At 48.5% G+C, this 23,189-nt stretch overlaps 1 protein-coding gene across 2 annotated transcripts in view; it reads right to left on the minus strand.

Moving 5' to 3' along the window:
• PI4KA (phosphatidylinositol 4-kinase alpha) overlaps positions 1–23,189 on the minus strand; it is a 111,506-nt gene that overhangs the window by 8,702 nt on the left and 79,615 nt on the right. For both annotated transcript variants that reach the window (XM_030292318.1, XM_030292320.1), the window contains exons 29-43: positions 21,684–21,803; positions 18,530–18,622; positions 16,938–17,094; positions 16,579–16,706; positions 11,537–11,695; positions 11,101–11,252; positions 9,557–9,664; positions 8,798–8,925; positions 7,312–7,431; positions 7,071–7,150; positions 6,780–6,973; positions 5,684–5,774; positions 5,142–5,309; positions 4,376–4,429; positions 1,651–1,771 (exon numbers count right to left, since the gene is read on the minus strand). In XM_030292318.1, coding sequence (XP_030148178.1) covers positions 1,651–1,771; positions 4,376–4,429; positions 5,142–5,309; positions 5,684–5,774; positions 6,780–6,973; positions 7,071–7,150; positions 7,312–7,431; positions 8,798–8,925; positions 9,557–9,664; positions 11,101–11,252; positions 11,537–11,695; positions 16,579–16,706; positions 16,938–17,094; positions 18,530–18,622; positions 21,684–21,803 — 1,873 coding nt within the window. The remainder of the gene's footprint in view (positions 1–1,650; positions 1,772–4,375; positions 4,430–5,141; positions 5,310–5,683; positions 5,775–6,779; positions 6,974–7,070; positions 7,151–7,311; positions 7,432–8,797; positions 8,926–9,556; positions 9,665–11,100; positions 11,253–11,536; positions 11,696–16,578; positions 16,707–16,937; positions 17,095–18,529; positions 18,623–21,683; positions 21,804–23,189) is intronic.

Genomic DNA, 23,189 nt, shown 5'->3' on the forward strand with positions numbered 1-23,189 from the left:
AGAAACCAAGAGGGTGAGCCTGCAGCCATGCCACAGAAGGCCCTCCAGGAAACCCCACACATCTGCCAGATGTACAGTCCAGATGTCCAGGTGTCCCCCAGCAGCGAGGTCAGACATTCTGAGTGTGGTCTGCAGATGCCTGGAGAGTCCCTGGGACCCTTCAGCAGGCTCCCCCCAGTCAAAACCATATTGACAGGCTGTTTGCCCTCCTTGTTGTGTAGACACCTGCGAGGCTGTGCACAAGCCATTGGCCAAGGTGCTGGTGGTCAATGGATCTTCATGGCTCTGCTCCCACAGTATAAACAAAAGCCAGTGTCACTAAGAATGTCCCTGGTGAGGTGATGAGCATTGACTAATCTGACTGAACTCTACCCTGAGTATATCTTTCTAACATTCTGTGTGTGATGAACTGGACAGTGTCCGGAGCCCCCTGCTGTATGTGAAGCACGCGGATGCTGTGGTCTCAAGGAACAGCATCTTGTGTTGGTGTGACTTTCGGGCTGAACTAATCTCTTTTTTCAGGGAACATCATTTTTTACTTGAAAGAGTGACTGACAGACAAAAATAGAGTTATTTGGACTTAGGTACATGGGAGATATTTTCTTAAAAATCAACAAGTCGAATCTGCCATTTAAGGAAAACTACAAAGTTTTGGAAAACTTGCATCTGTGCCGGTGAGCTTGACAGCTCCCCACCACTTGACAATGTTTCTGTTTGGTAAGGCCAGTGGGGCACAGGCAAATGTGAGTTTGAATGCTGTGAAATCCTGTGGGGGGTGTAGTGAGTGCTGGGTAGACCAATGGGCTTCAAAGAAAGAGCACGAGAAACTCGCTGCCATGATTTCAAATCCACATCGCGATTCACCTTTAAGAAAACTATCACTTGTTGTGTTTGGTGCAGTATCAGCAGAGACTACGAGACCACCTATAGTGACCAGAAAGACCACTAAAATGGTCCTCCTTTTTCTAGCCACGTGTCTGTACCAGGCTGAATTCCCCTCATTTACTTTAACCAAACAACAGGGTAAATGCAGAAGCAGAATGAGAGTCCTGTTGTCTTTTACTAAAGATGCTGTGGCATTATTACAGACATTAAAGAGATCTGTAAATCTGTAAAGCAACACCACTCTTCCTCTTTTTGAGTTTTAGAGTCGTTTTTCATAAAAATGTTATTTATGTTAATATGTGATGGGCTTGTATTATTTTTTAAATGTCTTGGTTTTCATGTCTAACATTGGTTAACACTGAGAACCAAAGCCCACATAAACCAAAGGTCTCCGGGGGCCTCACTAGTTTTTAAGGGTGTGACGATGTGAAGATGTGGACAACCTCTGAGGACTTCCTTGGGTGGTTGCCTCGCCCCCATATGGAGTCACTGGGTCAAGCGCAGGGTGAGGAGAGGCTCGGCCTGAACAGGAGGCTCTCACATGTGCTTGGGGAGCTACAGGATGGTGCCAGGGCAGGGAGGACGTCTGGAGGGGAGGATAGCAAAGGCTTCACGAAAGAGGAGGATCCTGCTCCCGCTGGGTGTTGAAAGGTGAGAATTCCCACCAAAGGATGGGAAGCAGAGGGAACCATGGGCTGGGACAGCACGGGCCTAGGAGGGTTAAAGTTGGGGGGTCAGGCCTGAGGGAAGATGACAAATACTCACGGTCCTTCTGGTGCCCTTCTTCATCCAGATAGATGTTAGTTTTCATGTTCCAGATAAACTGGTGTGCCAGAAGCTGGGATTTGGACGCTGCCCACAGAATATACTCCCGTACGTAGCCCATCTATAGGAGAACAAGGTCACCATCAGCTCAGGCTGGGCGCCTCTCCACCACAAGACACTCTCACCCAGTGTAGGAGTAGACTCCTAGCACTTGCAGACCCAGCAAGAAGTAACGCCCAGTGGTTTCCGGCTGTGTGAGCAAGCTTGTCTGGTTATGTGTGAGCCCAACCTACACAGGCCAAGTTCCAGCTGGCTAGCTGGCCGGTGGGGCAGATGGAGCCCCACGTGATGGTGTCTTCAATATAGGAAGGAGCCGGCTTTTGTTTCCCCTGTGACTTCCCCTAGATTCTAAGAACCATGACTCTCCAACCAATTTCTGCTGTTGTCAAGTACGAGGAATGAGTAGGTTGGGGACTAAAACTCAGTTATAAGCTGGTTGTTTGGAACAATGTTCCACAGTGATGGGCAGGTTCCAAAAAAATTCTAATACACAGATACTTCATGAGTTGACACACGATGGCCACTATCCTAAGGACCTTTCCTCTTTCTTCTTCTTAGTTGTATTCTACTACTCATAACTCCAAGTTTTAATCACCCTTTTTTTAAAATTAAAAAATTTGCTTGTTTACTTATTTTTGAGAGAGACAGACCACAAGTAAGGGAGGGGCAGAGAGAGGGAGACACATAATCCAAAGCGGTCTCCAGGCTCTGAGTTGTCAGCACAGAGCCCACTGCAGGGCTCAGACTCACAAACCATGAGATCGTGACCTGAGCTGAAGTCAGACACTTAACCGACGGAGCCACCTAGGCATTCCTTAATTACCCTGTCTTAAGGTTTAAAAAGGTGCTGGCCTTTCTGGAAGACTCCTGGAGGAGTGGCTTCTCTCCTCCTCACAGTAGTCTGTGGCCTCCCATCTAGTAAAGTATTTTGGGGACAGATGTCCTCAACTTGGCTGGGTGGGCTTACCTAGTAGGTCAAACTTCAAATAACTCCTCGCTATGGGTTTCCCACTGCTAACCCAGTAAAAGGATCTAAAGATAAACTATGAATATTCAACTTGTAGTCTGCTTAAATAAAAGTTTGTGGAGTTTCCGAATTGGTGGAGAGGCTGGGAGAGCCAGGCGCCTGAAGAGCGTGGAAACTCCACAGCCTTCCCACATCCCTTGCCCTATCCTGCCCTCGCACCTGGCTGTTCGTTGATTATGTCCTTTTATGATGCACTGGTAATCCAGTCAGTTTTGCTGAGACCACAGAAGGGGACTCAGTGCAGTAACGAACAGACTACAACAGGGAAGTGGAAAACGGCAGCCGTCTGAACAAGGAGGAAGTGTCATCAGTCAGAGGCCCACCGAGGCTTCTAGCTTTGGGAAAGGTTTTAGCATTTTATTCTTGTGTGTTCTTTCTTTTTTTCATTTTAAAAAATGTTTATTTATTTTGAGACAGAAAGAGAGTGTGAGTGGGGGAAAAGTGCAGAGAGAGAGGAGAAAGAGAAAATCCCAAGCAGGCTCTGCACTGTCAGCACAATATCAAAACCACCTGCTCAGAATTGGAGGGCTTTTGGCAGCTACCTAGCTAAAACAGGACTCAGTGTTTCAAGAGAAGTTGGCTGCAGTTCTAGAAGCACTTTGGTCTATGGACCAAGACAGAGCATCCTGCCAATCTGGGAGGAAGAAGCTAGCCCTGGGATACCCAGCCACAGTGCTCATAGCCACCACAGTGAGACACAGCACTTGCTGCTACTGCAAGGACTCAGCCAGGACACAGGGGAGTCTGGTGTCTTATGCAGTGGGGAACAGAATCAGCAGGAACAGGAAAGGGGCAGATGTTGCTGCTACACTTAGACTCAAGCACAGGTCAGGGGGCCGGTGCTGGGATGAAGCACGGGCAGTGTGGGTTCTGGGCTGTGGTCACCTCCGGAGGGGTTTCTGTGCCAGGCCCTGTGGTTAGGTATCTTATGTACAAGTGCTATACGTGATGGGTTGAACTGTGCCCCCCAATTCATGTGTTGAATTTGTATGCCTTAGTGCCTCAAAATATGATGGTGTCTGGAGATGGGCCTTTAAAGAGGTGATTAAGTTAAAATGAGATCATTAGGGTGACACTTAGTCCAGTGTGGTGTCCTTATAAGAGGAGATTAGGACACATACACACAGAGAGAAGACCATGTGAGGACAGAGGGAGAAGGCAGCCATCTGCAAACCAACCCTCAGGAGAAACCAACCTTACAGGCACCTTGATCTCCGACTCTGAGCCTCCAGAACAATGAGAAGTACATTTCCATTGTTTAACCCCTCACTCTGTGGTTCTCTGCTATAGCAGCCCAAGCACACTAATACCTCCATCATTTTGTTTGAGCCTCCCTGATTCCGACTGAAGAAACGAGGGAGCTAGATTCAGGGACTAAGGAAGTGGCTAGCAATACTTTTAGGGCCCACCCACCCTGCACAGCAGATGGGGCCTCAGGGTGAGACAGGGTGAGTGGGGCCTCCTGGCCATGAGCACCGGCCACAACCATGGTGGGGGTGTGTGTGAGAGGAGCTCAGAGACCAGGTCACAGCTTGGCAGCCCTGCTTCCAAGGCCCCATCCCTGTTACTGAGGACCCCCTCCGGACTGCCCAGCACGGCTCTCAGAGGGAAGGACAGCACATGTTGGCACAGCCTTACCTTGTCATACCTGAGGGCCTGCACAATCTGGGGGATGTAGAATAGGATAGCATCCTGCAAAGGAGGAGGACAAGTGATAATGACTTCCAGGAAGAGAAGACAATTCCTTACCTCTAGGAAGGTGATAACAAACTCAACACAGATGGCTGTCCCAGGGCCCCACTCCAACCTGGAACAGCCCTGATGTCACTGAGCCCATGGGATACCATCTCACTGGAGATCACAGAGGACTGAGAACTGCGGAAAGTCCAGAGGGTGGCAAGGAAAATGGCCAACGACTTGAAACACGATGGGTGAGAAAAGGCAAAAGGAACAAGGCTCCTGTGCCTGCGATGACAGGTGAAGTGCCCGCTCATGTATGTTCCCTGCTGGGGACCTGCTTGGGGACAAGGGCTGAGGTTCTAGCAGATCCCTGTGTTGGGGCCTCCACGAGTCAGCTACCAAATCTGTCACTGTGGCTGTCTCATGGGATCCCCCGACCTCCCAAAAGCCCACTGCTGGAACCAAACTCAAATTCAACTTCCTTCTGTAACTCAGACACCAAATTAAAATTAAAAAACAAGTAATACCAATAAACATATCTGAGTCAGAACTAAATCTGTCTTCTATGACTGCCTGGACAGAAACAGGGTGAAGACATGCTCTAAGATGGACCGATGTTTCATCAGGCCTGCATCAAGTGGAGATAAAGCTTGTCCTTACTGTCTCCACCTAAACACTGCCAGATAGTCCCACCGAGGCTGATTCAGGCAGGACGTGGGCTCACCGGAGGGAAGGACCGCAGGACTTTCACCCCGTACTGGGCCGTGAGAGGGTGCGGTGGGTACATGCTGGAGAAGTAGGAGAGGCCTGTGGGCGGGTCTGCGGGTGCCCAGCACAGCACATGGCTGAGCTCAGGGGCGTCGGCATCGATGGTGTGCCAGGTGACCAGAAACTAGGAAGGAAGCAGGGAAATGGTCTGGCACAGGGAGTTCCTGAGGGCCCTCTGGAAATACCTGGCCCCACCCCATATTATCTCAGGGATGGCCCCAGATGATAATAATAAAGCACTTATAATAATGTGGGGAAATACTTCTCATATATTATGTAAAGTAGCATAATTTCAACTAGGGTAAAGTATGTTCGGTATTTTTCTGCTGTAAGCATAATAAATGCCTCATTTGAGAAGTGGAAAACACAGGAAATTAGAAACATCATTCTACCACTGAGGCTGCTAGGTTTTTCTAACACTTCTAGGTTCCAGATGTTTCTGGAGGCAGTTCTGTTTTTGTGCAGTTTGAGCCCAGGCCCCAGCACGTGCTATACTACCTTGATAGCTTCGGGGATGTCACTAACGGCTCCTGGGTCCAACCGAACGAGACGGGTCACTTCGTTGCCGATGGCTTCTGTGTTCTTAAACCTAGGGCACAAAAAGGGTGTGAAGGAGATGGCCTCTCCTGCCTCCATGTAACGGGGTGGAAGAGCCCTGAACTGGAGGGATGCAGATTAATGCCAAGTGACCCCTTAACACTCTACACTACTGACATATTGGTAACTCTGAACATGAGTGTTTACAATAAAGAGCACTATGATTGGCTATGACAAAATGCCAGAACTATCTAAAACAGGAATTATCCTATATTCTGCATTCAAAAGACATCCCCTTCTATAGTCCTTGCTTTCAGAACGCCCCCTTGCCCTGGCCCCCAAAGCAGCCTGTCCATGGCATGGCGAGGCCACAGGCCAGAAGGTACATCCATAGATGGGAGGGTGGATGCAAGTTTTTAGGGGTCATGACCCCAGGCTAACACAAGGTAGACTTTCCATGAACACTGTCAAGCTGTGGTCCTAATCCAGAGGACTGGGTTAGAACCAGAAGAAGGAAGCAGTGAGTAGGCAAGTGTGGGCTCAAGGGAAAGAAATGTCCACTCCTGGATGTGGGGTGGATGCACTCCCCCTGGTGGGATTTAACACAGGGGCCTGGGAGGCCCCTCTCAGCTACTGGTTTTGTCCTTGGCAGAGCTACCGGGGAGAGTTCACAGGACACTCGGTTGCAGGCCACCTCCTGTGAGTAGCCTGCTGAAGACCTCTGGGAACAAAGCCCAAAGGATCCCCAGGCCTGCTTCCCTGTAGTGACAGCCTCCATGTGCTTCCTTTCTTCCTTGAATAGGACTGCGGCCCTGAATGTGCTCTGATGTTTCCTGCTTGGGCTCTGGGATATTAGGACATCCCAGGCAGGAATCCATGCTGTGTAACCAACCACTGCACAGAGAGACTGGGTCAACATCCAGGGCAGAGGACCAAACCACTAAGATTGCTTCCCCAACCATCCTTGGCAGTGACCACATCATGTTCCTTCCCACTCAGGTACCCTTGGACTGGACTCTGGCAAGGCCCTCATCAGGCAGGTAGGACTAGGACCCACCTGGCTGGCAGCTGCACGGCCAGGTAAGGAGAGATGCTCCAGGCAAGGTTAACATTGTCTTTCCACTGCTTCTCGCTCAGGCTGATATATTTGGACCTCCAGTTGGCCACGCTGTTCTCTCCGGCCTGGTCCAGCTCCAACTCCGGGGCCGACAGTGGGTTGTACCATGTGATGAGACGCTCAATCTCAGTGGCCTGGTGAGATGAGACATCGATATGCCATCTGCGTGCACCCATGTGCCACGCTGCTCCTGTCCTCAGTGCTGTGGGCATATGGCAGGTGTCACCTTACCAGCAGGGACAGCAGCAGCGTCCTGCGCTTCATGTAGTACTTGTGCAGCTGGGAGCCCCGGTTAGTCTTCTTGGACATGCCTGTGGAGAAACAGAAGGCACAAGTGTGTTCTTCAGAGTTCACTGACCTACCCTTCATTTCTAGAACCTAGAAGAAGCTGTCTTTCAGCATTCTGCCCACTGTCTGAGCTGCCAGGATATGACTCAGACCCAAGGGACCTATCAGCAAACCTTTAACCGACCTGACTTCTTTGAGATGGTGGACATGCCACTGGACAGCGGGTAGGTGTTGATCCAGCCTTGAGTGGCCTGTTGCCGAGAGCCAACTGCTATGTCCAGATTGCTTCGGGTGTCTTGGTTATCTGTGGGCAAACACATTACTGCTTCCAGAATGAGGTGTCTAGACTTTCACCAAGGGCACGAAGGGAGAGACACGGTGTTGAAGAAATGATTTGCAGAAAAAAAACAACAGCCAAGATTTTTGTTTTTTTTAATATAAGCTCTACACCCAATGTGGGGCTTGAAGTCATGACCCCAAGATCAAAAGTTGCATGCTCTACTGACCGAGTTAGCCAGGTACTCCTAGGAAGTTTTTAACCATTCAACATGTAAAGCCTACTAAAATGTATTACGTTCCTCCTAGGATTCAAAATGGAATAAAACAAATGTGAGTGGTGATACTGATAAATTACAAACAGCTCTCTCATCTCTGGCATCATGTTGCTTTTTAATATGGTGGCAACTCGGGACCCTTGCAGGCAGGCAAGAAGAGATGCTGGCCCTGCTCTATGTGGAGCCAGGAAGTTGACTCCGGAAATCACTGCCTGCTTTTCCCTTTCCTTTTTTCTTTCCCTTTCCCATTTATTGATAGAGAGTGAGCAAGTTGGGGAGAGGGGCAGAGGAAGAGAGAGAATCTTAGGCAAGCTCCATGCTCAGTGTGGAGACTGATGTAGGGCTTAATCCCATGACCCTGGGATCATGACCTGAGCCAAAATCAAGTCAGACGCTCAACTGACTGAGCCCCCCAGTGCCCCATCCCTTCCTTTTCCTATAGTCAGGTTGTCAGCTGTGGGTCTGTCTGCAGAACCTGTACTCCTCATCCCTAATTTGTGCTGTGTAATCAGCTATGTGCTCAGAGAAACAAGAACATGTTTCTTTGTGGAGGTTTGTGGCTTGCTTACACCTTACCTTTTCTTTAACCTTATCCACCCTAGCTTGCTCCTGTTCATCTTTGAAGCTCAGCTGTCACCTCTTCCAGAAAACTGTCCCTACCTCCCCAACTCTGGTGGGCCAAGTGCCTGTCCTTGAGGGGTATTCCCATGATCCCCTCATGCTGACATCACCTGTAGATTTGACTATCTTCTACCAGATGAGAGCAGATGGTGCCTTATTCATCTTGGCATATGGGACTTATCCAAGTATGGGTCTGTCAGATATGCAGGGGGGTGGCTGGTGAACTGGGCTGGTGCTGGGAGAAGTTACATGGAATGGCCTCTGCTCAGGGCCTTCTACACTCATTCATGCTTGTCAGCTAGGGCTAGAGGACAAGTGGTGGCCAGGCAGGCTTTGGGCCTCTGGTGACCATGCAGCATGGCTAAGGCCTGGGCTCAGTGAGACCCTCACTATTCTAACCAGACTCCTTCAGGGCTGCCCACTGCGCCCCACTGTCCCACCTGCACCTATGTGTCCCCACCACCCACGAGCAACTGTGCTGAGAACAATGCTCACCTGGGGGAACAAGCTGGCTGGCAGTCAGGTACTTCTTATCAGAGAACATGGCTGTCCAAAATTTAATCATAATGCTTATGTCTTCACGTAGCCTCTTTTCTCCTTGAGTGGGGAACTTTGGGGGGCAACTTCAAACAACCACAAGAGGACAAGAGTTGAGTGCCTGGAGTCTGGGACTAGAAGCCACATGTATTATAAAGCGTGTGAGAGGGTGACACAAGTGGTCTCTTAATGACCAAAGGTGAGCCCAGAGCTGGTCATCAGCAACAATTATCTCATTAATTCGCAAGGAAAAGCGTGATGATTTTCTGAGCTTTCATGGTTGCCTCCACCACTATCCCCAGCACCGTCGACAGCCCTTGGCTGCATGGTGTGCTTGTGGTGGGTCCTGCAACTGCAGCTGTCTCCATACAACACAACCTACACACTCGCAGAGCCCCAGGCAGCGGGTGATTGCAATTCTTTGAGCAAAAACCACTCCTAGGAACTGGAAAGTTAAATGAATGCACAGTTGAGCTGGGGGAAAACATGTGTGCATCTCGTAGAGAGGCTAGCTCTAACTAAGTGCACACATGGAAACATGGCACAGGGCTGAAGATGTTCAAATCCTGGACCACCAGAGCCGCAGAACAAGGAGGGCAGTGCATAAATCAGGCAAAACCATTTCTGCCGTGACTTCCTGGGATCTGGGACAACTGGGGGCACTGGGTGCAGTGGGCTGTCACTGCACATGGTGCACAGCACAGCGGGGGTAAGTACCTGAAGTAGTCAAAGGCGGTTGAGTAGATCTTCTCGCGAAGCACGTTGCGAATGGTCGCGTTTGGGACCACATCGGCGTGCAGAAGGGCCAGCCCCAGAGTCAGCAGTCTACAAGAGAACACTGGGGGCTGAGTCAGAGTGTGGAGGGCCCAGGAACGTCCCAGGGTCCCTAGCTCCTGTGCAAACCACTTGGCCCTTGGGCATATCTCTGGATGACAGAGCTCTCAGGTGCCAGGACTGTGGCACCAGCCAAGTTACTGCCATTCAGGTTTATTGTACCAGAAATGTCTCAGGAAAGGTTTTTTAAAACCATCACTTTAATTGGGGGCAAATGAACAAGTTGTTTGTTCATCTACCTTGGCCAGAAGCTCGTCTATCTCCAAACTATATGCAAACTACTTCCTGAGTGCAGTCACCAATAAGTGCTACAAAGGTTAGAATATTTAATTCAAGCTAAAAGAAAGATAAATTTACCAAGCACCTGGTTTCTGCCAGGTCAGGGCTACTCAATGGGCATCTACAGATAGTGTTGGTCTGTGATGAGTTAGTACAGAAACTGTGGGGATTACCCGCTCATTTCTATAGCAATTTCACATTGTTATGACAGTCCAGTGTGAATCCTTTCCTAGTAATTCATTCTCATGCATTTTATAAAGGTACAGGTCTATGATGGGCAGGAAATGAAGGGAACAGAGTACTAGCCCTTCCCTGCAGTAGTCTGAGAAGCATGGTCCCAGAGGGTGCCCAGTGGGCTGCAGGAACATGGGTCTGGAGCTCAGGGGAGGGGTGGAAAGAACTGGTGTTGGCAGTGGGCAGCAGGAAGGGGTACAGGCAGGAAGAGTGGCATACTTTGAAAGGGGGCCCCTCACCCTTCCTCCAACTGACCACCCAGGCACCCGAAGGCCCTCCCCACACCAGACTGACCCTGCCTGCTGTGTCCATAGCACCTGGCCTGAGCCTGCCCACTAGGCCATGGACCCCCTAAAGGGGGTATTCCCCTGGTGGGGTTGATATTTTGCATGTCTTGGCAAAAATCGACTTGCTGTAGTCAGCATGATCAGAAGTTTTCCATGAACATTTCAGAGGAGTAAAGTGACTGCCCTAAGTCACTGTCAGCCTCCCAGTCTGAGCTTGTCATACCTGGGTTCTGCTACATCACCTGTTTTTTAATCACCACTATGTTACCAAAATCCTTTTGCTGCTATCCACCCCCAAACAATTTAGAAAGGCTGCCCAACATTTGGTTGCCCAAGGTCCATGAGTGAACCACCTTCTTGAACACTCCCCTGCTGAAGACAGCATGCTGGCTGACTTCCTCAGCCCTGGAAGGGCATGGAAGGCAAAGTCATTCCATTCAGGTCCCCTTCCCAGGAGCCCTGCATGTACTAGGGGCTTGGTCAGTTTCTGGCAAAAAAAAAAAAAAAAAAAAAAAAAAAAAAAAAAGACCAAGCATGGGAACCTCCTGTGGACTACAGCACCAACAACTCTGGTAGAAATTTCACCCACACCGTCCCTGCCACCATCATAGGAGGAGAGGCTCTCACTTGAAGCGAGGCCCGATGGCTGCCACGTGACGGTTCATGCTCCCCTTGGCCCCACCGATGTTCAGGGACATGGAGCGCTGCAGCAGGCTGGAGAAGATCTCCACTTGGTCGGAGCTGCAGTACTTCGCGATCTCGAACCGCTGCACCAGGAACTGAGTGGGAAAGAGAACATATTGCTGCTGGGGCCTGGCCTGCTCACCTACAGAGCCAGCAGAGCCAACTGATGTGGGGCTCTGGGCCAACAGAATGGTGGGTATGGGTCTTCAGGCAAGTGCAATGAGTCCAGCAGAGGCCTGGGCAGAAGGCAGGAACAGCCATCCCTCCTCCCCAGGTAAGGCGTCTTAAACCTGGAGTCCCATGCTTATTGGGCCACTGGCCCCAAGGGGAGAGCCCCTGACCTCCTGCTAGGGTGGGAGGAGCCTGGGGAAGCACTTACGTCAATCCAAATGTAGTGGGGGGTCACTTCGGGGGCACACGGTTTGGGTTGACTGGCTTCTGATGCTGCCAGGGGGTCTGCTTCCTTTATCTCCGCGGAAAACAGGCCGAACTTCTGCTCCACTGTCATCTGCCAGGCTCCTGCCATCTCCCGCATAAACTGCAAGCATACAATGACCATTAGTGCCTCTGCGAAGCATAGAAAAGTACTTACTGTTGTTTAATTTTAAAAGGACTATGTGCTTAATGAACAAAATAGAAAACCAAAGAAAGTATGAAATAAAAAATAAAGATCACCTATGATCCAACTTCCCAGCCGTTTTCTACTAAAAAGCCCATTCTCGAAATATCAGTAGGCCAGGTGCTGTAGTCCTGCTTTGTGGTGTCAGCACACCTGGGATGTGCCTAATGCCACGTGGACTCTCAACAGGCTCCGCCTGGCTGAATCTTCCTAATAATCCTGAAACCATCTATGGTTCCAGAGGTGAGCAGGGCCTCCAAACTAGCAAAGGCAGGACTGGATTTTGCTTCTGGAGCCCAGTTCCTTTTCTTCATCCCATGCAAACCCTGCACATCAGCTTCATGCCACTAATCAGGCCCAGGGAATAACTGCGGGAGCCAAACTGAGTCTGCAACTGCCACCGGGTGGTTCTACAGGTGAGCAGCCTCCCCTTTTGGCCTGACAACACCAGGCAGCAACATGGAGGGCATCCAGACCCGCTGCAGAGAGGCGGCAACTGAGGCTTGGTGCCCAGGGTAAACGCCCTGGCTCCTGCCCAGTATCCATCCCTGCCTTTATTATGGTTTTATTTAGGGAGGCCAAGTAGCTGGTCACCAGTACCCCCACCCAGGCTTCTGCTGGTTAGGGTGGTCAATGGTTCTCATTAGCAATAATCTAGTGCTGGCTGACATCAACAGACATCGACTGAGTCAAGGTCAGGGCAGCCAGCATCCTCTACCCTCCTTCTTGCTTAGAGGCATGCTAAGGGTGGCAGAGTTGCAAATGTGAGCCAAGCTATCAACAAGCTGCACGTGACACCAGGAGCATAGCCCCTGGTGGTCAAGGCATTGTGTCCAGTTTCTGTTTCCTGCAGCCAAATGTAAGTCTTATGTTAGAGGAAGAAACCGCAGGGCTAACAGGCCTGATGAGCCACAGTCAAGGCTGCACGCCCACTCATTTGTTGAACAAGCACATCCTGGTTGCTGCCTCTGGGCCTGGTTGCTTCCCCTCCAGGCTCTGGGAATGGAGCAGTGAATAAGACAAACATCCACCCAGTTTACAGCAGGCTACAGATAGCAAGAGAAGTAAGATACAGATATTAGACACTGATCAAAGCTAAGGGCGAAAACAGAGCCATGAAAGGGCTTGGAAGAATGAATGAATCGATGGTTGTGTGTTCTAGAACAGGGTAGGCAGGGGACAGCTAAGACAAACCCTGAAGGAGATGCAGGAGCGAGGAATGCAGCTGCCTGAAAAGAACACTGAAGGAGAGGGAAGAGCTCTCCCAACCTAAAGCGAGCACGCCTGGAGGGCAGGGGCAGTAGGGACCCCAGTGCGCCTATAGCAGGTCAAGCAAGGGGAGCAGAGGGGCCTTGCAGATTACAGAAACAAGTGTGCCTTCTACTCTGAGTGGGCATGGGCAGCACTGGCAGGTCTGGGGCATAGGGGGGACCTGATACGACCCATATTTTACTGACTTGCTCTGAGCGCATGTGGAGAAGGCAGAGAGGGCCTGGGTAGAAACAGGGAGGCCAGGGGCTGCCCTAAGTCCAGGGCAAACGAAGGATACTGGGACCAGGGGGCAGGAGTGGGATGCTGGGAAGTGGTCGGCTTCTGGATATACTTTCAAGGTAAAAAGGTAAATCTGACAGGATTTGCTGAGGGTCATTTGTGGTTAGTGCAAAAAGGGGAATCAGGGATGGCAGTAAGGACTTTGAGCAGAGGGAAGGACTATGTTGTCATTCACAGAGATTTGGAGGCAGATGGGTGGAGGTGAGGGGTTAGTTCATTCGTTTTGAGTCATGAATTTGAGCACCATACCAAGGGATCAGCATTCTTTCCAATCTTAGTGAGATAAGGGCCCCAGACTCTCACAAGGAAGGTCTTCATGCTGAGATGAGCCCAACAAGCTCATAGCTCTCTCTCTCCTGTGACTGCAGGAGACATCAGGATTCTATCAGTGATTGTCTCTAAAGTTGGAGTTATGAATGATTTTCATTTTTTTCATTATGCTCATATCTTCCAACTTCTCTATAATGAACACACATTGCTTTCATAATAGAAAAAATTAAAAACCAGAAGCCAACAATACAAAAGACACTGAAACAAAAGTTAAGTCTGTCCAAGATGTTGCTGGGCCTGGACAACAGGTCCTTACAGAGGTAGAGACAGGGAATGAGAGGAGATAGATGGACTTCAGTCCCAAGTGAACAGCAAGAATGATCTGGAGGATATAAAAACCATGCCTATCTGGACGGCTGAGGAATGGCAGATGAGAAAGCCGCAAAGAACTGATTTACAGAGACTTCACCAGGAAGCAGCAAGCTCCAGCAGCTCATGGGCCAGTGCTGGGTCTGGACACAAGTGAGTGGACAAGGCCTGCCAAAGGCCAAGATACCTGAAGCCAGCAGAGCTCCTGTTGATAGCAGAGGAAATAGATCAGAGTTTAAAAGATCCCAAATGAAACAGCAATTTGATTGACATAAAAATCCTTTCATGACCCCTCTTCTCTCATTTTGATGGGGGAAGGGGGAAAGGGAGGTGAAATTGGGTAAAAGCAAGAAGAATCCATCCTTTTGGCCAAGACTAACCCCTAGGGGTCAGTGACCTTCATTTTAGTCACCTGACATAAGAAAGATCTATATTCTGGGAAAATAAACAGCAGTGCCCCTCAGTCTCCACTGCTTTTCTTTCCTTAAAAAAATTTTTTTTAACATTTATTTATTTTTGAGAAACAGAGTGAGACAAAGTGTGAGTGGGGGAGGGGCAGAAAGAGAAGGAGGGGCAGAATCTGAAGGAGGCTCCAGGTTCTGAGCAAATGGTCAGCACAGAGCCTGATGGGGGGCTTGAACCCATGAAATGTGAGATCACGACCTGAGCCGAAGTCGGACGCTCAACTGACTGAGCCACCCAGGTGCCCCTCCACTGCTTTTCTATATACAGAGTCCAGAACAAAACAAAAACATTTAAACACTAAAGAAAAAAAAATCAACAGAAACAAACCCACAGATGACCTTGATACTAGAACAAACCAGATAAAAATTTTAAAATAAATATTACAAATATGACCAAATATTTATAGGTAAAGATGAAAAGACTAGGTGAAGACACAGAGAATCTCAGCAGAGAAATACAAACTATAAAAAAGAAACAAAAATTTTATGGGGCACTTGGGTGGCTTAGTTGATTGACTTTGGCTCAGGTCATGACCTCATGGCTTGTGAGTTTGAGCCTTGCATCAGGCTGCTTGCTGCTGTAAGTGTGGAGCCTGCTTCAGATCCTCTGTCCCCCTCTCTCTCTGCCCCTCCCCCTACTTATGCTCTCCCTCTTAAAGTAAGAGAAGAGCACTCCCAGACAAAAGCAAGAGCTTCTTTTAGTAAAAAAAAAAAAAAAAAAACCAAAAAAAAACCAACAAAAAAAACAAAAAAACCCCACACACATACAAAAATTCTAGACCTGAGAATTACAATATCTGAAATAAAATATATAGAAGATGGCTTAACAACAGGAAAAATAAGGCATTAGAAAATAGCACTAAACTGGAAGACAGACCAACTAAAATGAACCAAAATGAAATGAGAGAGAGATAAAAGTGAAAAGCACTGAAGAAAACATTAATGATCAAGGGACAATACGAAGTCACCAACATATGTGTGTGGAATTGAAATCCCAAAATGAGACAAGAGAATGGAGAAATATTTAAAGAAATACTAAAATTTTCCAAGTTTGATGAAAAAATCTAAATCTCTAAATTTAAGAAGCTCAATAAATCGCAAAGGGATAAATACACAGAAAACCACATACCAAAGGCAAACTATTAAAAATTGAAGATAAAAGGAAACATCCTAAAAGTAACCAAAAGGAAAAACAAAAAACAGGGAACAGAAAAAGAAAATACCCTTTGACCACTTATCTCAATTCATCTTAAGAAACACAGAGAGGCACCTGGGTGGCTCAGTGGGTTAAGCGTCCAGCTTCAGCTCAGGTCATGATCTCAAGGATGATGGAGTTGAGCCCCGAGTCAGACTCTGTGCTGACAGTTCAGAGCCTGCTTCGGATTCTATGTCTCCTCTCTCTCTGTCCCTCCCCTGCTTGCGCGCTCTCTCTCTCTCTCTCTCTCTCAAAAATAAACAAACATTAAAAAAAAACAACAACAGAAAAAAAGCTGCCAAATTCCCTGTTAGGAAAATTAACGAGACAACAGTTCTTAGGTATTCATCCAATCACCTGAAAGGGTGTGTATCACCTTGCCTGGGGGCTTCCTCCAGTAGCAACTTCAGAACTATGGACACCAGGAAGGCTGCCCCTACCAAAGGTAGCAGGCCAAGAGAAATGTCTTTGTGGACAAATACAAATGCTCCCAATTACATCCCATGTGTTCTACTCTCAGAGAAATGGCTCCCTCTACTGAGATTTTGAAAAACAACAACTTCTGGGCACCACTAGGATCCTTTCAACACACACACACACACACACACACACACACACACACACACACACACATATAGTATATAGTGTAGTATATACTGTGTGTGTATGTATGCATACATACATGTATGTATGTATGTGTGTATATATACATGTATATATATACACACACACACATATATATGTATATATACACACACATATGGTCCCTGTGGTCTCCATGAAGCCTGGTGGTCAGGCATTAATATCACAGTCTTACATACAAGGACACTGAGGCCTCAAAGGGTGAGGGGCTTGCCCAGGGTCTCCAAGCTTGTCAGCTAAGCAGCCAGGCCAAGCTCTCTCCATCTCTGATGAGCCCCACCCTCGGGAGCTGAACACAGCCAGTGTCCTACCGGCACTTCCACTCCGTTCTTGCCAGCCAGTAGCCACTCCCAGCAGGCCAGGGCAGTCTCCATGCCATGCTCGTTGAACATCCGGAGGGGACCCCAACACAGATGATGGAGGAGCTGTGGGTCACAATCTGCAACCAAACAAATGCTGTTCAGAAGAAGCTTTGAACAAAGGCTGAATCCTATGCTTGCCTCCCCACATCAACAAGACAGAGCACCAGGTGGGCCAGAGATTGTTTACTTCCAACCCTGGAAAACATCACAGAGATCTCTATTGGGGGAGCTCCAGCTCACTAAGGAAGATGAAGGTAAATACTCATTTCTAAATGAGCCCAGAGTTCCCTAGTGCGTCTGTCTGTTACCTTTGCTGCTGATGAGCATTGCTGTCAGCTTGAACATGGCCTGTGTGTAGTGCTGGGGATTACTGAGATCTAATGCTGTATTCAGCTCCTGGACCATCATTTTGTTCAGGTCAGATATCTGGCCAGTGGCATCTGAGAACCGAATCATTCCATACACCTGCAAGAAGCACACTCGTCAAGAGAATCATACATAATCCAGGCATATGGGCAAGGTGTGACTAGAGTCTCACTCTCTCATACTGGAGCTTGTGGGTACAGACAGTGACAGACTTGTTTCAACAATGCTACCACTGTTCACACCTTTCTAGGGAACTTGTCTTTTAGCGCTGTGTGTAGGCATTCCCTTCATTCTAGATGGTCCCTGAGGGCAGAGACCTGGTCTTGTCAATTTCACATTTCAGTAGCAAACTCCAGGTCTGAACCATGATAGGGCTGCATGAACGTGGGCTGAATGAATACAATTAGTGACTCAACCAAGAGCATCCTTACTATTTTTAAAGTTGTACATCATCCCCCCCCTCCCCAAAAAAAGTATGCTGCTCTCTTATTTATAAGACTTGACTATATAGAAAGAATCTGACTCCTTCCAAAAACCAAACCTACCCCCAAAGACAGACTTCCCACCACCACCTAGGTATCAAAACAGGTGGAACAGGCCCTCAGAGCAATTCCCAGCAATGGAGGATGTAGGGTCAGCGTCAGCCTACTGGAGAGAGGGGCCCACCTGCCCAGGGCCCAGGAAGAGGAAGAGCGACTGCTGGAATGAGGGAGTCACAGAGTAGCGGGGGAAGACCCCACTCAAGACTAGGCACCAGTGGACTTGCAGGGACCTCTAAATAATGGCGTAGACTAGCGTCTGTGTTTTTATAGATTCAGAAACTGAGGCCCCAAGTGGTGAAGCAACTTGCTAGGCTGGGCTAAAGTGTGGCGTGGTAGACAAAAGCCCTCATAGTGATCAGATGTGGTTCCCGACCTCACTCTGCCTATACGACTCTGGCAAGTTACTTCATTTTGAGAACTTCAGTTTCATTATCTGTGAAACTGGAATAATAGTCTGTATACCTTACTAACTGCCCCAGTTAGTAAGTACACAGCACTCAATGAATGCCTGCTGCCACTTAAAAAAGAAAAGCCAGAAAGGGGCACTTGGGTGGCTCAGTCCGTTAAGCAGTCGACTCTGGTTTTGGCTCAGGTCATGATCTCACAGTTTGTGGGTTCGAGCCCCACAATGAACTCTGTGCTGACAGTGAAGAGCCTGCTTGGGATTTCCTCTCTTTCCTTCTTTCTCTGCCCCTCCCCAACCTGCTCTCTCTCAAAATAAATACATAAACTTAAAAAAAAAAAAAAAAAAGAAAAGCCAGAAAAATAGAAAGCTTCAGCATGGCCAGAGTATATGTACATGAGGTCATCCCTTTGCAGAGGTGGTAAGTGGTAGTCATAAATGCTGCTGACTGGGCTGGTGAGTCCCAGGGCCCCATGGCTTCAAGTCCACATAAAATGAGTAAGTTCCAGAACCTGAGCTCGTTTTCCACTGGGAGCTGACTGGCAGTAGAGTGAGAGGAGACTTTGAAAGCCTGCGTCAGGATACGCACCTCACCCGCATAGCGGTTGCGTAGATTCAGGGATGCCATGAAATTGGAATAATCTTTCTTCACACAGGCCGGGCGCTCTGTTAGCTGAGTTGCCTACAGAGAAATATCAAGAATTATTTCAGACCATTACCACATGTTTTCTTTGTGTTCACTATGGCTAAGCTTAAGTCCAATTAAGAAGTCAAGTTCAGATCCAGAGGTTATTAAAAATCTTCTATGCTGACAAGCTAATAAAGTGAAATACTTTTAATTTTTTTTTAACATTTATTCATTTTTGAAAGAGAGAGACAGAGCGTGAGTGGGGGAAGGGCAGAGAAGAGAGGAAGACACAGAATTTGAAGCAGGCTCCAGGCTGTGAGTTTTCAGCACAGAGCCCGACACAGGGCTTGAACCCACGAACCACGAGACTATGGCCTGAGCCGAAGTTAGATGCTTATCCAACTTAGCCCACCCAGGCACCTCAAAAAGAAATACTTTAGAACACCTTCCAGTCTGATAAGAACCACGGAAAAAGAATTTAAAAACAATTTTAGGATGAAAAATTTTCTCTGGAAGGCAGCTTGTGATAGAACTTCACTTTGCCACCCTGACTGCTTTCATCCCAGTGGTGAACAGGTCTTTTGCAAGAGAAATAATCATCAGATCATTATGAAAATCATCATAATCTGCAATGAAAATGCTGTGAAGTTAGTGCTCCCGGGCTGTCTCCTCTGTGGGTGCGTGCTGGTGTGTAAATGTGACTTGAAGATGGTGAATGGTGAAGTTGAGAGCATAGTGACAGTGAGCATAAGCCAGCAGGGGCTTGGAGATACCCAACAGCTGCCAACAGTCTAAGAGCAGAAGACAAAAGGGGCGCACTCTGAGTACAATGGCAGCCCACAGGATGGGGAAAATATTTTCAGACCCCCCTTCACTTCCTCTGCTTCAGCTGCACCTCCCACCACTTGGGGTCCTGATGACTGCTCTCCCTTACCCTGGCTGGTCACTGCTACCATGCTCCTCACTGCCCTTCCCAACATCACTGAAGACTAAGAACATCCACTGAAGATGACCTTTCACCCCTTTAGCGCCTTTTACTATAAACCAACAAAACCTATCCACTTCTTGACATTCAGGTCCCATTGGGGAAAATGAATCTCTCAATAGTTGAAGTTTGAGGGATTATTTTTTTGGAGGGAGCAGGCAGGTAGGGAGAAAGAGGGTCAAGAAAAGAAAATACGAAATTTGGGAAAACATAAGCAAGAACAAAAATACATGATTTTCTCATAAAATTATTAAGCTGGTCTATTTTGCAAAAGGTCATGTAACACTACTTTACATTTTTTGGAGACAGTGTGGCCTATGGCATCAAGCAGGCCTACACTGGAACCTGGCTCTGCCACCAACCAGCTATGACGCCCTAGGGAGGCCACTTGCTGTCCCTTAGCCTGAATATACTCCCCTGCAAAATGCGGAAAACAATGGCCTTCTTACCAGGGATTCCGTGATATCTGCGCAGCCCCCAGACAGCAAATGGCCTGCACTGCAGCCTACCTCCCTCCCTGGTAGAACTACTCCAACTGCTTTGGCTCAGACGTCTGGTGCAGTGTGATGAGGAGGGCAGCCCTACAGGAGTTTTCTGACAGTCTCTATGCAGCAAGAGCCACTGGCCTGAGACCATGCTTCTCAAACACCCCCTAAAAGCTGCTCTTCCCTGAATGCCATGTGATGGGGAGATGTCACTCTGGTGGCCAGCAGGCTCCTGTGCTTTTCATGGAGCAGGGGCAGGTTGGCCAGGATCTCCATTACAACCAACAATCAGAACACACAATACATATATCCTTTCCTCCTCAGCAATAGAAAAGGGAAAACCACACCTAAATCTCTTTTTCTACAAAAAAAGATTTAAATCTTTTAGGAAAAACTGACCTCTTACAAGCTAGCCTAGAAGAGGACAAGGAGTTGTCAAAGGCATTCTAAGGAGTGCCCACTTCTGGCCTCTGCTTGTGTCCTCAGAGTGGTGGAGAGACCCAGCTCAGGGAGCTGATCTTACGTCGCTGGGCCTGGCCTGTAAGCACAGGGTGTACTGGTGACACTAGTATCTTCAGAGAACATGGAGTGACCTCTGTGAGAGCTCTGAGGATGACACGGGCTGTGAGAAGACACTGGCTACCTGTGGCACTGCGCCAGGCTCCACAAGGAGGCTGAGAGCCCCCAGACCACCTAATGGGCTCCTCCCTTCCTGCTTAGACTTGTGGCCATGGTGAGAAGTGGCAGCGCCATCCTCCCTCCTCTGCACCCCCACCCTATCATGTCAAAGACATGATAAAAGACAGGCGGCAGCCTCTCCACCTCTCCACCCCGAGAGAGTTAAGAGGCACAGAGTTAAGAAGCACATAGCCACACTTGCTTGAGACAGACATCATGGTAGGCCCTAAGGCTGGGAGACACCGACATGCAACACCGCCAGTCAGATCACCTGCTCTCAATCTGCTACTTTGATCCGAAACTCTGATTTAACTAAGAAAGCACTACTTCATGGATGTGCTGCCCTCTAAAGTGATCTTCAGTGGAACAAGACCAAGTTAAAGATGTGTGTGCACATATGCTTTGGCACCTGCTGAAACAGGAAAATCCAGCAAATGTTTCCAATCAACATGACTATAAGATAATGCTGACCTTGTCTCAAAGAGATCAGTTTCCTTCCTTGTGGATACACAGAAATCCAAATCTGATATCATTAATGAAGCAAGAAACAGTAAGGATGGGGAGCCTGGGTGGCTCAATTGGTTAAGTGTCCGACTTCGGCTCAGGTCATGATCTCATGGTTTGTGGGTTTGAGCCCTGCATCGGGCTCTGTGCTGACAGCTCAGAGCCTGGTGCCTGCTTCAAATTCTGTGTCTCTGCCCCTCCCCCACTCATGCTCGGTCTGTCTCTCAAAAGTAAATAAATATTGAAAAAAAAAGAAAAGAAAGAAAGAAACACAGTGAAGAAATGCCTGTTCTACTAACCTACTCTCTCTGAACCCGAGTATCTTACATGGGATTCCAATCTGCCTACTGCTAGCATGGCTGCATATATCAGAAAAAGCTACATATCAGCTTTGGTCTTGCCCCTCATATTGTGGCTCCCATTGCTGAAGGAGACTCCTGTTCCTCAGGAGGCACACACATACCCCGAGAGTGGTGTTCTGCTTGTTGTAGCCGGCAAAGTGAAGGATGCTTTCGGTGGCCATGGCCAGCCCCGTGTGCTGGGACAGTCCTGATACCCAGTTCTGATGTTTGTTCAGATATTCCTGAAGTCGGAAAAAAAAAAAAAAAGGCTGTTTTACTTTAAAGGTAAGAATAATACTTTATAAAATAAAGTGTGAGGTAGTAGAGCAAACATTGGTTCCAATGTTGGGTCCATCCCTTGCTGTGGAACCTTCAATAAATTAAAGCCCCCCCCTTCCCCAACTGACTCTTGCTCATGTGTGAACGAGGACGATTTCCCCAGAGTGGCAGGCACACAGTAAACGTGACAGGACTGTTTATTCTTTGGGCACATCCTTGCTGAGAATTTGCCACCTGCCAAGTCCTGTGCTAGATACCTGGAAAACAGTTGTAGAGTTCTGGTCCCACTGTCAACACGCAGGCAGTTGTACTGTTTGCCTGAGCAGCCCTGCTGTGTAGGAGCGACCCAACAAACAGCTGGAAGGCAGAGTAAGGGCCAGAATCTACCTGGCCAACTAGTGGAAGGGGACACCTGGCAGAGCGTGGAGATGTGAGAAGGCCTTCTGCTCTGGGGACCATCAGGGGTCAGGGGTTAGCACTGCAGGAGCAACAAGTACAAGGGCTAGATGGCAGGCAGCCAGCCTGGGCCAGAGATGGGCCAGGCCTGAAAGGCCTTGTGTGCCAGGTGAAGGAGTTTAGAGTGAGGCACAGGACTCCCCTCAGGAAAGTGCACGTGAGCACTGACTTACAAAACTGTGCCAGTGGTTTTGGAGGGTTCATAGAGCCCCAGAAACCCAACCATGGACCCCGTGGCGATGGGGAGTGGCTAATGAGCAAAGGTAGCAGATTTGCTATTGACACCGGCCCAGCATGGTGGATGACTCAGGACAGGCTACAGTGATGTGCCCAGGCGGGTCGGGGCCACTAAGGGTAGGCAGTGAGGGCCTGACAGGAGGTGGGGTAGGGTTCAGACAGACTAGATGTCCAGGGGAAGGGAAACAGAGCCTGGGGCAACACCAAAGGGAGGCCTGGTAGAAGTACCAAGACCAATTCAAGCCTCAAGCTTGTTCATTTTCCACTCCTTTCTTAGGCCATGGTTGAAGAAATAAACAGCTCTCCCAATTAAGGCCTTTTTTTTTTTTTTTTTTTTTTTTGCTTAATGAACCCTTTTAGGAATGAAAGGGGCTTCCCCTCTTTAGAGCTCAGCCTTGGGAGCTGATGCCCCTTTCCTCCATGTGAACCAAAAGAAAAGTCAGTTCCCAAAAAGGAACAGTTTGAAAAAGTACCACAGTCTGAAGAATACTAGTGTATCCACTAGACAGTGACAGCTGTCAAGCTATAGGCATGGCCTAGTTACAAGGCCCATCGCTGTCCAGCTTAGCTGCTGAGTGCCTGACAGAAGGCTCCATTTTTTTCATTTCCCCAATTGCTCTAACCTCACCACTCCTACATCTTTGTGGAAGGAAGAA

The sequence above is a fragment of the Lynx canadensis genome, chromosome D3 (genome assembly GCF_007474595.2).
Source record: "Lynx canadensis isolate LIC74 chromosome D3, mLynCan4.pri.v2, whole genome shotgun sequence".
NCBI lineage: Eukaryota > Metazoa > Chordata > Mammalia > Carnivora > Felidae > Lynx > Lynx canadensis.